The following is a 16,120-nucleotide window of genomic DNA, read 5'->3' as shown; positions in this document are numbered from 1 at the left end:
CTCTTTTAGTTTATAAACCTTCACCTCTCTCTTCCCTGATGCTTCTATTCTCCTTGTATCCCATCTACCTTTTACTCTCAGTGTAGCTACAACTAGAAAGTGATCTGATATATCTGTGGCCCCTCTATAAACATGTACATCCTGAAGTCTACTCAACAGTCTTTTATCTACCAATACATAATCCAACAAACTACTGTCATTTCGCCCCACATCATATCTTGTATACTTATTTATCCTCTTTTTCTTAAAATATGTATTACCTATAACTAAACCCCTTTCTATACAAAGTTCAATCAAAGGGCTCCCATTATCATTTACACCTGGCACCCCAAACTTATCTACCACACCCTCTCTAAAAGTTTCTCCTACTTTAGCATTCAGATCCCCTACCACAATTACTCTCTCACTTGGTTCAAAGGCTCCTATACATTCACTTAACATCTCCCAAAATCTTTCTCTCTCCTCTACATTCCTCTCTTCTCCAGGTGCATACACGCTTATTATGACCCACTTTTCGCATCCAACCTTTACTTTAATCCACATAATTCTTGAATTTACACATTCACATTCTCTTTTCTCCTTCCATAACTGATCCTTCAACATTACTGCTACCCCTTCCTTTGCTCTAACTCTCTCAGATACTCCAGATTTAATCCCATTTATTTCCCCCCACCGAAACTCCCCTATCCCCTTCAGCTTTGTTTCGCTTAGGGCCAGGACATCCAACTTCTTTTCATTCATAACATCAGCAATCATCTGTTTCTTGTCATCCGCACTACATCCACGCACATTCAAGCATCCCAGTTTTATAAAGTTGTTCTTCTTCTCTTTTTTAGTAAATGTCTACAGGAGAAGGGGTTACTAGCCCATTGCTCCCGGCATTTTGGTCGCCTCATACGACACGCATGGCTTATGGAGGAAAGATTCTTTTCCACTTACCCATGGACAATACAAGAAATAAAGTAGAACAAAAGCTATTTAGAAAAAGGAGAAAAACCTAGATGTATGTATATATATATATGCATGTGCGTGTCTGTGAAGTGTGACCAAAGTGTAAGTAGGAGTAGCAAGATATCCCTGTTATCTAGCGTGTTTATGAGACAGATTCTTCTTTTTACATACATTAATTTATATAGAAAGTTACTAGTCTCTTGCTCTCGACATTTTAGTCGCCTTTTGACACACATGGCTCATGAAAGAAGAATTCTTTTTCCACTTCCTCATGGATAACTGCATATATACAAAAACTATATTACTGTGCAATGCATTTTTTGAAAACATAATGCAGTATGCATAGCAGTACAGGACTGAGGCTTATATATCCTAATAGTTCTGAAGATTACTACCCCTGGCCTGACCTCAGATCAGGACTCCTAAATTTCAAAGGAATGAAAACTACTAAGGAATAAAGAAAAGTAAGTGCATACTGAATGTAAGTGGAATTTTGTATATTTAACTGCCATATTGCACATTAATGAGACAGAAAAGACCAGTAATCCTGCCAGAGTGCAAATTTTTAATTAGCTTCCATTTTACTCATATGGCCAAACAGCAGTATGTACCTCCCTAGATGGCTGATGTCTACCAGCCTACTACTGCTTCTTTTGGCATTCATTTCAGTCGCAATATGTAACCCTTTCGTTAAAATGAACTCAATTTCTAGATAAACTCACCTGTCCAATACCAGGAATATGTTGAAACATAGGTTGAACAACTTGTATTTGAGGGATCTGGATGGTATTCTGCTGGGCAGCCACAGCAGTTGGTGCAGCAGTCCGCAGCTGTGACTGACTCACTGGTACTACTGTCACGCCTCCACCACCTACTGACCCTGGCAACTGAAGAATAGTTAAAATATCAATTTTATAAACTTTATACTTTTTTGCAAAATACTCCCCTAGCCTATGAAGGTGAGAAATAGCACTAGTATAAATTTTTTTTTAGCACACTGGCTGTCTCCCACCGAGGTAGGGTGACCTGAAAAAGAAACACTTTCATTATCATTCACACTATCACTGTCTTGCCAGTGGCATGCAGATATGACACTTCAGATTACTCTCCAAACAGCAAATATCCCCACCCCTTCTTCAGAGGGCAGGCATTGTATTTCCCACCTCCAGGACTCAAGCCATATCATATAAAATTTATATGAAGTACCAAGAATCATTTTACATTTAATATTTCTACTGCTAATTAATTATGATATCTGCATCCAGCATACATTTATGATATTCAAGTTGATAAGAGAATCCATGGTTATAAATCTACCTTTACATGAGCATCCAGGTGAACACATGAGCAAGATGTATGTATAACGAATATCAGATAATTACAATATCTCACATTACTATAGTGTAAAATGTAGAGAAAATGTAAAAATATATAAAACATGCTTCCGAGAAACAAGGGTTAATGTCTTACTTGTGGGGATACTGTGATGCCTTGTGGTAACAGCTGTGAGGTATTTGAAACTGTTATGCTTGCTCCTGGGCCTACCACCTGTGAAGGGCTCGTTGCAGTTATGCTTGCAGTGCCTCCGGAAGATGCCTGAGTAACAGTAAAATTTATTCTAAGCAATTATTTACAGTTTTCTACCTTAACTCTTAACCCTTTCACTGTCAAGGCCCCTCTTATATTACTCTTGCTTTCTATTTTGAATTTTTATCCACACAAAAAATAAAAGATTTACTGTTATGCAGACTACTGCATTACTGTAACAATTGTCTAAATAATGTCAACCCATTCGTGACTGCATATTGGACCGGCCAGTTGGACACGTATTGGACGGTGACGTTATTTGTTTACTCTTGAACATCGGCAAAAATTGAACATTTCCACTACTTTGAGCTCAATTTCAAGGTACTTTTCATTGTGAAACCAATCAAAATCATCTCTATTTCCATAATATATCTTTCATTCTATCAAATGAGACCAAGAAAACAAGGATACAACTATAAATACTATATGAAAATACACCTCAAAGTCGGCATTTTAATCCAAAAACATGGTCAAGCTTTTTTTTTCTCCTTATGCACTGTGTGCTGCAGGAATTTTTTTATATTGTGCACAGTGACCACACAGACCCATTCTCTCACATGTGGGCCTACCAGCTTTCTCTCGCTTGATTTGAAGCCGCTAGAATTTTGGCGTATTAATACGTCACCAACACTGGCTCGTAAGATGTATATAAACGACACTGCCAGTGAAAGGGTTAATGAAGAACTTTAGCCTTCTTATTAATTTTTTACTTGGGTGTTAATTTTTATGGTCGAGATGAGTTCATTCAGGTGGACTCCACCAACACACTACTGCTTCCTACTCTCATTTTGTACTCTCCTGGATTATATTGCTTTGGGCTGCTAAACAATCAACACAACCCCAGCAATAGTGAGTCCTTTTAGGTGGTTACAGAAAGCACACAAAGATAAAAAAAAGTCTCACAGTTAGAAAGGAATGGGTTATGAGAGGCGAATGCATAGGGAAGAAGAAAGTATGTCTGAAATACGATGAGAGTAATAGAAAAGTACTCTCTGCTGATATGTAAGGGGGTTCTGCTACATTCAAACCCGTAAGTAGCAAAAATTATCAACTGACAAATATATTTTTCTATACACAGTAAAAGCTGTTCTTAACCCCGGCCACATGAATAATCACTGGGTCTATGAAATCAGTATCTGAAGTAATCACGTACCTGCTGTGCTGTTTGTTGCTTGTTTTCAGCAGCAGCAGCATTGCTAGTTGTATTAGTATGGACAGTTGGTATAGCCACAGATGGTGTTGAGATAGTGTTTGTAGCCCAGGTAGATGTGGTGATAGGTTGGGATGTTGCCAGCTGGGTCATAGCAGCAGCAGACCCCAGACTGGCAGACCCAAGAGACATCATGCCTGAAGCACTACCCCACAACATCTGCACTTGCTGCACCTGCCCATTGGGAAGTAGAATTTGTGCAATCTGGGGCTGAGTCTGCACCTGTTGAGAATAAGTAAACCTGTATTATTACAAAAAAGCCAGATATTTCTAATTAGTACTGTGCAGATTTATATGCACTTCAAGTCATCCTATTTTCCTTCTTCCTCTCTAAAAGTCCAAACCTCCTAAATAATAACTCCTCCACCCATTGAATAATACTCTCAGTAACCCCACACCTAACGTCCACACTTATCTTCTGCACTGTATTCACACAACACATCTTTATACAAGTTACAACATACTTTCTATAAGGATATACAATAAATAATGATGCTGTCAATCAGTTAAATTTTTAATAACTTTGCAACTAATGTGAAAACTAAAGAAATTACTAGTATGAAAAAATGCTAACCTTATAATAATTAAATTTATTTAAAATGCATTACAGCCTCTCCTCACTCAGCGATGTACTCATTTACCAATGACTCGGACTTACGTTGGGCTCTCTGACCAGTATGCATACCTAAATAATGTATATCAAAGCTGATTTCCTCTATTCTGTTTATTAAAATATACAGTACACTACTGTATAAACATTTAAAAATATACTAAAAATGTTATAAATGATGCAAAGGTGACATTAAAACAATATCAAAGATGGCTGGCACAAACCCACTACCATTATAGTACATTCCTTGCTTAGCGACGATTTCATTTACGAAGGTGGTCTTCGGAATGTAACTCTGTCGTTAAGTGAGGAGAGGTTGTATTTGATTTTATTAATAATTACAGCTCACCTGTGCCAGCTGTGGCATAACCTGTAATGTCTGGCCATTAGCTTGTACAACATTTGGGAGGACAGGAATCTGTACAGGAAAGGGAATAGTCTGTAGAACAGTCTGGCCTCCAGCTGTTGATATGGGAATCTGGACAGGGATGGTAGCCTGGGGTACACCAGCCACCCCCGACTGCATCACCTGTGTGGCCATCTGGCTCACTTGTGCTTGTGTGGCAGTTGCTTGGCCTGTTCCTGCACCCGTGCCAGATGTAGCTCGCACCCCACCAACAGTAATTGGCTGGAAATACTGTATAAGTAATTTAGCCGTCAAACCTAAATGTTCCAAGTGTAAAACTAAATAATATATTCAAATTTTTACATTACACTGACAAATCACTAAAATTTAAAAAATAAAATTAATAGGAACCAAAATTACAGTACAATTCATGAAATTATGCTAGGAAAGAAATTTGCAGTAATCAATATTTTCTCTCATCAATAATAAGTAAGAAACATTCTTCAATATATTACTGATAACAGTCTTCAAGCCTGATCAGTATACTGAAGAGGATGTTCAGAGTAGCACAGGTGTACAGTGAGGCAGATTCCCATGCATAAAGTGATAGAAAAAATTGTCAAAAAACAAAATTTACACAAATTCTTATACTGTATATGGGCTGAGCCTCACTAGTCCAGCATTTACTGGTTCAGTAGATTTGATGGTTCGGGACAGTCATTTGAATCTTGTGGTCATTAGTTTGGCGCCGCTGCCCCATATTTTTTTTATAACTGCCACAGCTGACCTACAGTGAAATTTTACCCTTAAATATGCCTCATAAGAGACCAACAAGTAGTGGTAATGCAGAAAACCATAAATACGTGACATTAACTTTGTTACACAAGGTGTCAATACTGAAAAAACTAGAGTGGTACACTGGTGAGAGCCTTGTGTGCAGAATATGGTGAAGGTTCATCGACTGTATAATGTTAAGAAACCAGAGAAAATAATTAAAATTTTTGCTGACACTGAAAGTAAGGTTATTGAAAACAGAAAAATATTAAAAGAAGGTAAACAAACACAGAAAGAAAGGGCTCTTATGCAGTGGTGGCAGCAGTTTTGTGATGATGGTGGGAGCATTTCTGAAGAAATGGTCATTAAACAGGCTAAAATATTTCATGAGCAATTTAAAATCAAGGAACACCTTGAATATTCAAATGGCTGGCTTCACAGGTTTGAGTTGAGGTACAGGATCAGTCAACATCGTGTGTGTTGTGAAAAAAAGAAACGTGAATACGTTTTAGAAGTGGATTTACAGTAATACAGTACAGTATATGCATTATTTTGCCTTTTTCTTACCTATGTTTCACTAGTTCAGAAAATTCGCTACTCCGGCACCTGTCTGGTCTCAAGCTTGCTGAACTAGCGAGGTTCAGAAAATTCGCTACTCCGGCACCTGTCTGGTCCCAAGCTTGCCGAACTAGTGAGGTTAAACCTGTATTCCTTTGCTTTAAGTTGAACATATGAACTTTCAGGAGATAAATACTGAAAAAATCACTGATCAAAATTTAAAAACTATTTTAAGTTTCCTCAAGAGGTACACGTACCGTTCCTACTTGGCCAACACTCTGCACATTCTGGATGATGTTTTGTGCTCTTATGATCTGTCCTGTTGGGGTAAATATTGCCTGGTTTCCTGTTAACTGTATCTGCTGTGTGGCAGGAGCATGCTGGACAGACGCTGGTATATAGATAGCTTCTTGTCCATCAATGGTGACTGTTTGCATTTGAGCCTGGGGCATCACTGAATAAGTCTGGCCATTTGCAGTGATGATCTGAGCCCCTTGGTGCTCTCTCACCTGCAAGTAGAATATTAATTAAATATATTGTTACATATCAATTAATCTTATGTATGCACTTTTTCTACATAACATTACAGGAGTGTTCACTAAACTCAGATACACAATATTTAGTAGCAATTCCCTTCTTTTTTTCTATTCACAAAACTGGCACTTAAATTATAAAAATACGCAACCTTTTAAGCCTTTTAATTTTTTGGTTTTAAGTCAATTTTCAATATTTCTTGTATTATATGTGCTGAATAAGAACTCCCAAGGAAGGAGGAGGAGGAGGTCATGTCCAATTCCTTGGATCAAGAGCCCATCACCAGCACCATGGAGCCTTCCTTGAGAGGAGCAACACTACAGAAATATAACACACTACCTAACCAGGTTAATATTTGATATTCTCAAATTTGAATTCATTCCAATTCTTAAGAGCTTTTACACTCTCAATCATTATGTGGATTTAGAAAATTTCCAAAGCTTGCTTTTTAGTCAACAAAATATAACTATGGCAATTTCTTTGATTTTTTTGTCACTGAAATCACAACTAGAGTTGTTTACAAGTCTGAATAATTCAAAGACAAAACTAACAAATTTTGAGTTTTATGAAACAGACTTGGAAAAGGCTTACATGTGAAAAAGTTTTAATGGTTCCAGCAATGAATGCATCTGTAAGGTGCATTTTCTCTGCACTGAAATTAATTATAACTTACTCCAGAAATTCTCAAGGTAAAAAAAAAAAAAAAAAAGTGTACAAAACATTCTTTTTTTATATAATACGTCAACCGTCTCCCACCAAGGTAGGGTGACCCGAAAAAGAAGAAATGCTTTCGCCATTGCTCTATTACTGCCTTGTCAGAGGCTCACCAACACAGTTCAGATGCCCCCCCAAACTGCAATATCCCCACTCCTCCTCCAGAGTGCAAGAACTGTACTTTCCACCTCCAGGACTCAAGTTCAGCTAACCAGTTTCCCTATATCCCTTCACGTAAGTGCTTATGGTCTGGCTGATAGCATCCTCAGGTCATACACTGAGGGCCTTGGGGGACAAGATAAACTCTGGCTGTTGGAAATGCTCTGCATAACCAAGGGCTTTCTAAAAAGTATGCCAATAATGTCCACTAAGTCTGTATCACTTGTATCATGTACTTTGTAGAAATAAAGATTATTACTATTATGTTAATAATAATAATATTATTATTAACACACTGGCCTTCTCCCACCAAGGCAGGATGACCTGGAAAAAGAAACTTTCATCATCGTTCACTCAATCATTACCTTGCTTACATTCCCCTCCTTCCATCACCTGAAAAAGAACTGTTGCAAAATCGTCACAGCGAGCCAGAATTTTACAGCAAAATTACTTAACATTTCGATTGAAAACCAAGAATTTCACTGGACCATGTTTAAAATGGTACGTTAAATCATTTTTGTTACTATGTACTTCCATTTTGAATAAATAAAATAAATACTTATTATTTCAGCTTAACTGAAAAGCTTAACAATGTTATTTGCTTACCCTACAAAAAAAAAATCATGCCACACTAATGTTATTATTTGCTATAGCTACTGGTATACATTAAGTATCTTAATAAATGATTTATACATATTATAAACCAACTCAAAACATTAGGTGATATGAAGTTTGACAATCTGCAATTACTTTACCCAATGTAAACTTAATTTTATCCAACCTTATTATGCATTACAAAAGAAGTTTAGTCCTCCACCAGATAATAAATTGCTGAGCTAACTTAATAAAATGCTGTGAACTATTTTGCAAAGTTAAATCCATTTAAAGTACTGTATTTGTAATTCTACATCCTTTTAAGTCCTGTATAATTTTATATTCATTTCATTAAACACTGTGACTGAAATTTACTCATCTAAAACAAATAAAATATAATAACAAATAAAGTTGAGTCTCAAAATGTACATAATTATTACAAAAAATAGGTAGTATTTATTTCATACATTTTGAAAAAGCTCCTAGTTTTGCAAGGCATCTCAGGCTGAGTAAAACTAGAACTTACAACTACAGTTCTTGACACTAGTTGGTTTGAATGCTAAGTTAAATTAAGTTGTCTGAAGTTAAGATTCTTATATGCAATGATTTTTTTTAAGTAACAAAAATCTAAACATTAAATCAGCAATGTTATATAAAAAATAAATATAAAACACAACTGTATTGACATGAGATGTTGGGAGAAAGAATTTAAGCAGCATTGTAAAAAAGTACAAAACACAATGAGCTACGTCTATGTGCTAGCCTGGTCTAAGCAAAACATTTCATCACAAACTATTCTCAACTTCCAGGATTCCAGTCTTCATATTTATCCATTACATAATCTATATTCCATACATCAGTCACTTAAGTTGCATATCCAGTATCCTAATTATGTTTCATGTATTTTTTTTTTTTACCTCTGCTGCTATGTATCGATTATCCAGTCTCTTGGATCGTGGATGATTTATACCAGTTACTGTATACCCTTTAAGTCACTCTGTATATCATTTAATCCAGTCACTCAGTACAGTATATCCATTATCTCTTATATCATCCTTTATCAGCCACTCAGTTCACATATCCTTTATCCTAGTCACTTTGTCTATTCTTTATCCCAGTCACTTTGTGTATTCTTTATCCCAGTTACTTTGTGTATTCTTTATCCCAGTTACTTTGTTTATTCTTTATCCCAGTTACTTTGTGTATTCTTTATCCCAGTCACTTTGTGAATTCTTTATCCCAGTTACTTTGTGTATTCTTCATCCGTTACTTTGTGTATTCTTTATCCCAGTCACTCTGTGTATTCTTTATCCCAGTTCCTTTGTGTATCTTTTATACCAGTCACTTGCTTATTCTTTAACCCACTCATTTGTAGTCTTTATCCTAGGCACTTGTGTATTCTTTATCCGTCACTTGTGTATTCTTTATCCCAGTTACTTTGTGCAACCTTTATCCCAGGTCCCTGTTTGACTATTGTTTATCCCAGTCAATCAGTTGATATACCATGTATCTCAATCACTTAGTTTATGTATAAGTTATCACACACTGTCGCAGTAAGATCACAGTAAACATGTGATATCACAATATACAGAACAAACACTGTGGAAAAATAGTGAAATTCCAATCGCTTTCGTGATTTCTCACATTATCAAGGAACTGTGTATTATTTGCCAATCACATTGTTTACTTAAATTTAAGAGGGCATGAACATGACAAAATAATATTCCAATAAGATTTGAATGTTGTTACACAGTCGAGGGATTACAGGAATCAACTTGATTGTTAGAACTAAATTATATTCTAACTTATTTCGGATGAACTCTTTAAGAGCACAAACTATAATTATTTAATGACTCTTAGTAAAATATCTTCAGTGTAAAAAAAACTGATAAAAAATAAGTTTTGTAATTTTAATTATCAAGACAAGTCTAATCAAAATGAAACCAATAAATAATTATCTTATAAATGATTTACATGTATATGTAATCCTAGAACAATAACATTAAAATTTATACAAATCAACTGCACAATAAACCTTAAGCAAAATTGCTTTCCACACTAACCAGTCACAAACCAAACACTACGACTTATACATTCCAGTAAATATTTACCGGGAGATCTCACTCTTCAGCTGCTTACGGCTCTGCGAGAAATTTTGACTGCCTCGGGCCACAGGGAACAGAGCTGATCCCTCACGTTATCTCTTATTCTTTACATTATTTTAATTATAAAGCAAAATTTTCTTGTTAAATAATAATATTTCTGAAATTACTGAACACGGAAATCATTTTAGACAGCTGTGCATTTCTTCACACACGTGGCTCGGTTACTAATTACCATTAACCACAAAATCGTCACATAAAGAACACTATTTTAAAGCTTCCATTGTTTGTGATACTACTTGTCAATTTTTCCACTTATCTTCATCATCATTATTATTATTATAGAAAGTGCTAAACCTACAATTTGACTGTCAAAGTAATACTATATTGTATACTTATATTCAATTCAAATTCAAAGTTTATTCTCTATAAGGATTACACCCCTCAAGGAAGGTTCCTTGATGTTGATGAGGGGCTCTTGATTTAGGGAATTGGATCTGTGCCCAGTTCCCCGAATTAAGCCTGAATGCCTTCCACATCCCCCCCCCCCAGGCGCTGTATAATCCTCCGGGTTTAGCGCTTCCCCCTTGATTATAATAATAATAATAATAATATAAGGATTACAATGTTGAATTTACAGAATTTGGTTATTGTGTGGTTTACATGTAGTTAAATAATGATTACAGTGTACCACTAGAACGCCTAGCATGGCGTTCTAGTGTATAGTTTAGTCAAAAAACTTTGTATATCTATCATATATTTATTCAACTTTAATATAATATTGGGAGTTTCCCCTTCATAAGATATTTCTGCATATCTTTCATTTACCTAATTCAATCATAGCTTTTATGGTATTGGGAACGAATCATATTACTACAGCAATGCTTTGGAGTAAGGGAAATATATAATTTTATTAGTATGGGCATAGTAATAGTTTTGCAACCCATATAATTATTATGCTTCGTTACCATTATTACTGTCCATTTTATTACTGGTAAACCATTAAAAATGACAAAAAATATCATTCAGGAATAAGCTTTATGGAAATAAAGACAGCGGTGTTCTTATGCACATGGAATACTGCAGTTTTGTAGTCCCTCGTGTATGATTTACTATATCAAACATTCTGAATCTCATATTTTAACTTCCTGCATAGTTTTATTCAGCGCAAGAAGTGGTAGAGGCTCGATTCTCCGTCAGCCTAAGTCATTAACATTAGTTACTATAACCTAATCAGAGTCGTAGATGTGAATGGGTTAGTAAAACAGGAATGATGGGCGTGAAAGAGTGTGGTGAAGCAAATGTGGTTTAAGGTGCCAATATTCGCTGTGATGTCTTTACTTCTAGACAACTTTATAATGAAGGCATTTGTGTAAAAAATCGCCACAAAGCAATCTTAACTCTGTAGCAATGAAATATGCATAAACGCCATTAATTCTTACACCAGTAAAGTCCTCGATCCACACACACTGTCTCCAAGAAGACATAGTGTACGCTTGGCAGTGTAGCCCCGCTACAGCAGGCAGTGACAACAGCCTCTAGTTCCTGCTCAAGTGTCCTGTCGCCAACCAGAACAATACATAAGTTATTGATTAAATCAAAATATCAACAGCTATATGCAAAAATTAAATACATTTTCAATTTAAATAAAACAACAACAATACAACCTGAGTATAGATGTCACGTTCATTTTTTTTTTTTTTTTTGAAGAAACTGCTCGCAATCTACATGAAGACTACTGATGCTGTATAAGCCACTCTACTGATGCTGTGTAAGCCATTGTACTGATGCAGTGTAATCCACTGTAATAATGCTAAGTCACTGCACTGCTGTGTAACCAACTGTACTGATGCTGTCCAGTCCACTGTACTGATGTGATCCATTGTACTAATGCTGTATAGTTCACTGTACTGATGCAGAGTAATTAACTGCACTGATGCTGTGTAATCCAAGCTACTGATGCTTTGTAATTCACCGTTCTGATGCCGTATAATCCACTGTACTGATGCTTAGCAATCCACTGTTCTGATCCAGGTAATTCACTGTTCTGTTCATGTGTAATACACTGTCCAGACGCTATTTAATCCATTGTAATAATGTTATAAAATCCTACTTTTTTATCTTATCTACTGCTCTGGTTCTGGAATCCAATGTACAGATATTGTAAAATCGATTGTAATGATGCTGTGTAATCCAGTTCTGATGTAATCCACAATACTGATGCTGTGAATCTATTGTACGGGGGCGGTGCACTCCACTGGACTGATACTGTACAACCTATTGGACTGATGTACAATCCATTGGATTGATTTACAGGCCAATTCTCCAAAGTTGTATAATTCATTGTAGTGATGCTTTACAACACATTGTAAAGACGCTTTATAATCCAGAAATGATGCTGTACAATCCACTTTACTGATAATCCACAATTCACTTCGCTGATGCTGTGCAAACCTGGATTGATGCTGTATAAATCACTGTACTGATGCTGTACAATCTGCTGTAATGATCCTGTGTAACCCAATCCTGGTTTACAACTAACCCACAAACTGGAAATAAAGAAAACAAGTTTCGATTTAAGACAAATCAAAACCTCTTCTAATTTCCTTTTTCCAATTAGTGATTTTGTTGCAAATTGCTCCAGCCACAGGCTTTGACTTTTTGCTATCCAGTCCTGGTGATATATAATCCACTGTACTGATGTCCTGGGCAATTCAAGGCACTAACAGGCATACTGTGTTCAAAACGCATGTGTAACACCTGGGCATCTTCACTCTGGAGACGCTTTGCCAACCAGTGGCTTTATCAATTCAATACAGAGATTAATTCAATACGAGGTAATCAGTCCCTCAGCCTAGATGGTGTTAACCATAGTCTTAATGAATCTCAGATTCTACTTACAGTAATGACTCGTTTCCAGTTTCAAAGCCTTCAATTAACCTCTGTATTGAATTAAGAAAGCAACTGATTTCAAAAACGTCTTCCAAAGAATGATATCAGGAGTTGCACATGTGTCTTATCTATCAACTTGTCGGTATTGCATACCATTATTGTTTCCATACTGTATTCAATTGTTGGATGTGAGCTCCTGCTTTCATGTTACTGATAAACGTTCCTTGTAGCATACGCTCTTTACCAGTTCATATTACTTCATTAGTATACTTATTATAAAGGTAAAACAACGTACACTGTTAGTTCAAAACAACTACAAAGACTACACCCACAAAGATTATCAGACAAACCCTACTCAACGTATTTTTCATGACAATTCCAAGGCAAAGCAATTATCGGAAGTCCCAAGGCAAAGCAATTATCAAAGCATGACAATTATCAATAGTCCCATGACAACGTGAACGGTTTTTCAGGTCTGAAAATACTGGATTAACCTCGAAAAGTTAATAGCCAAATAAAGCCAAACAGTGACTAATTTCCGGGTAAGGCAACATGCAGCATCATGGCAAACACAAGACCGTACATATTAGGGCATTCTAACGACACAGGACATCATGGGAAGACCAAAGACAATGTAGATTAGCAGGACAAAATAAATCAGCGGGACAAAGCACACTCCAGACTGTTCAGAGCGGAAGAGGACTGTTAAGATTCATGGAAATCGCTGAACCTGTGTGGAAGGCCATTCAGCACTGCAAAGGACGCAGAGGTTATTATGGACAGTATAAGGGAAGTTGTTTAGTTATATATGGCAGTCCTTAGTTTATTTAGGCACAGGTACACATAAGTACAATTATCACACATTGTAAATTATCCACCAGGATAATCCAAAAAAAAGTAAAAAGTGACTTATTTCCATTGGGGTCCTTGATTGACCCTGATTGTCCTTTTTGTATAAATAAAGTTGCACTGTTTAGTGTATTAACGCCCTGGCAAGCGTGGATAGCGATGACATTGTCTTGTGTGATAAATTTAGGCTCTATTTGTTCTGACAGGTGAAGATACTGTCAAAGAATATTATATAGTTGTTCTGTGAGTAACGTGGCCGCCTCGTTGGTCCTGTTTGTAGAGGTGTCCTGTGATAGTAGTGTCATGGTCAACCTAAGTGAGGTGTAGCGAAGTTATCCCTAGTATAAGGTAGTCCTGGGTGGTGTGTGGGGAGGGCGGTGTGCTCTGTGATATATGGGCGTGAGGGTTGTCCTGGGCGGTGTCAGGAAGTAGTGGGTGGGTCGGGCAGCATGTGATAGGCGGGGGTGGGCGGGTGAGGGCGGGGACAGTGGCATGGAGCATCTAGAGACACCAGGTGGGCCTACCAACACCGCCCACCGCCCCGCCCAACACACTCTCACAACACTTATGAGTACACACACACTCAGGTGCAAGGTGAGGTATGGCCAGGACGGGCGTGTGTGAGGGCGTGTGTGCAGGCGGGGCTGGTGTGGGTGTCGGTGTGGGCGGTGCCCCAGGAGGTAGGCTGGCCCCCAGGCTTGTCCTGCAGCACGTGGCTCCTGCCTCAGTGACGCCTCCTGCTAGGCGGGGCCTAGCCTGCCCTATACACACCATATACACTCTCCCCTCTCCCTCTCTCCCGCCCTACCTACCCCTCTAGCTTACCTGGGACGTCGTCTGCTGCACACACGGCTCCGTCTTCATCGTCTGCACTGTCTGCGTCGACATAGTGCCCAACACCGTCAAAATTAAAGTCACAACACACCACTTTAGCCTAACAGATTCAAAGCTTCTCTTCTCAGGACGACTCTGGGATTTCTCCCATGTATTCCTCCGCGATGGGTGGAGAGTATTATTCTCCTTCCTCACACGCCGCCCACTCTCCACACCCACATTACACCCTCCTATACATATTCTAACCCCATATACACTGCGTGTGCCATAATATGGTAATATAGCTACAAGAGGTAATGTATTTAGGGTCAGAACTACTTTAAGAGTGATGGTGTTGTGAGGTGTGAGGGGCGGCGGGAGGGAGGATGCTGGATGCTGATTGGCTCACCCGCCGCCCCGAGGCCGCCCACGACCTTCACTATCTCACAATATAACACTTAATATCATATTCCTTCACATATTATTAATCCCATATTTAATCCAGCCACACTGCGTCTTCCCAACATTCACCGCCAACACTTTCCAATACAGAGATTTCCACGTATTTCTAACGAGTATTTGTAACTTTTACTGGAGGATGTGAGTCAAGAGAGCCATGACTAGCAGAAAATAAACATTATATATTCGCAAGTATCATTCAGAGGCGTCATTTTCCCGCCCTCACCCTCCCTGCCTGACCCTCCCACCTCCTAATGATAGTCTTTCTCCGCCCCGCTCCTGCCTCCTCCACAACCATTACTCCCACTTCATCTGTAAAACCACCTTCCTAGACGCCCACCACAGCTCTATATAACAAGTGCTAGGTCACTGTTATTAATATAAGAGTGTGAGTAAGGTGGAGGAGAGGAGAGATGTAATAATCGGGGTGAGAGAGGAGTGAGCCAGCCTACTTTCTCCCACAATGACGGTCCAGCTCACCACGCTCCGGCCTCCCTTCATCGCATATTTTACAACACCACCGTTATCTTGACATTAACCACCCATCCTGCACCTCCATCACACACCAGGAGACATGACTAGACTCCCATGGTGGTTCTAAGAGGTCAAATATGAGGGAGGGAGAGGTATGGGAGGGATGCGATAAAGAGGTGTGGGCGTGGGCGCCGCCCAGCCCCAGTGGGCTGAGTTCCCACCACAATTGCCGCCCTCAGCGCCTTATTAAACATATTTTCACGTTAAATTAATATGTAAAAGCAGGTGAGCGAAGCCATAAAACTGTTTGCTGATTTTGGTGAAAATGAAAAAGATAATATTTGTTATATCTTCCTCTGTGATCAATACATTAAGTTATGTTGTGTATGTTGTCACCCACTACATGATGTTGTCACCCACTACATGATGTTGTCACCCACTACATGATGTTGTCACCCACTACATGATGCCACCCACTACATGATGTTGTCACC

The 16,120-nt window shown here is 38.1% G+C and overlaps 1 protein-coding gene across 9 annotated transcripts in view; it reads right to left on the bottom strand.

Annotated features, from left to right (window-relative positions):
* Window positions 1-15,039, bottom strand: part of LOC128697870 (transcription factor Sp9) — a 37,559-nt gene extending 22,520 nt beyond the window's left edge. For 3 of the 9 annotated variants that reach the window (XM_053789842.2, XM_053789845.2, XM_053789850.2), the window contains exons 1-6: window positions 14,706-15,038; window positions 6,294-6,545; window positions 4,708-4,995; window positions 3,692-3,970; window positions 2,422-2,547; window positions 1,674-1,838 (exon numbers count right to left, since the gene is read on the bottom strand). In XM_053789842.2, coding sequence (XP_053645817.1) covers window positions 1,674-1,838; window positions 2,422-2,547; window positions 3,692-3,970; window positions 4,708-4,995; window positions 6,294-6,545; window positions 14,706-14,768 — 1,173 coding nt within the window. In that variant the 5' untranslated portion in view covers window positions 14,769-15,038. Of the gene's footprint in view, window positions 1-1,673; window positions 1,839-2,421; window positions 2,548-3,691; window positions 3,971-4,707; window positions 4,996-6,293; window positions 6,546-8,954; window positions 9,650-11,581; window positions 11,698-14,705 lie in introns of those variants that run through there. The other 6 variants (XM_053789844.2, XM_053789847.2, XM_053789843.2 and 3 more) reach the window with 6 other exon arrangements.
* Between the last annotated feature and the right edge of the window lie 1,081 nt (window positions 15,040-16,120).

This window comes from Cherax quadricarinatus, chromosome 68, assembly GCF_038502225.1.
Source record: "Cherax quadricarinatus isolate ZL_2023a chromosome 68, ASM3850222v1, whole genome shotgun sequence".
Lineage (NCBI taxonomy): Eukaryota > Metazoa > Arthropoda > Malacostraca > Decapoda > Parastacidae > Cherax > Cherax quadricarinatus.
This window is presented reverse-complemented; position numbering and strand designations above follow the sequence as displayed.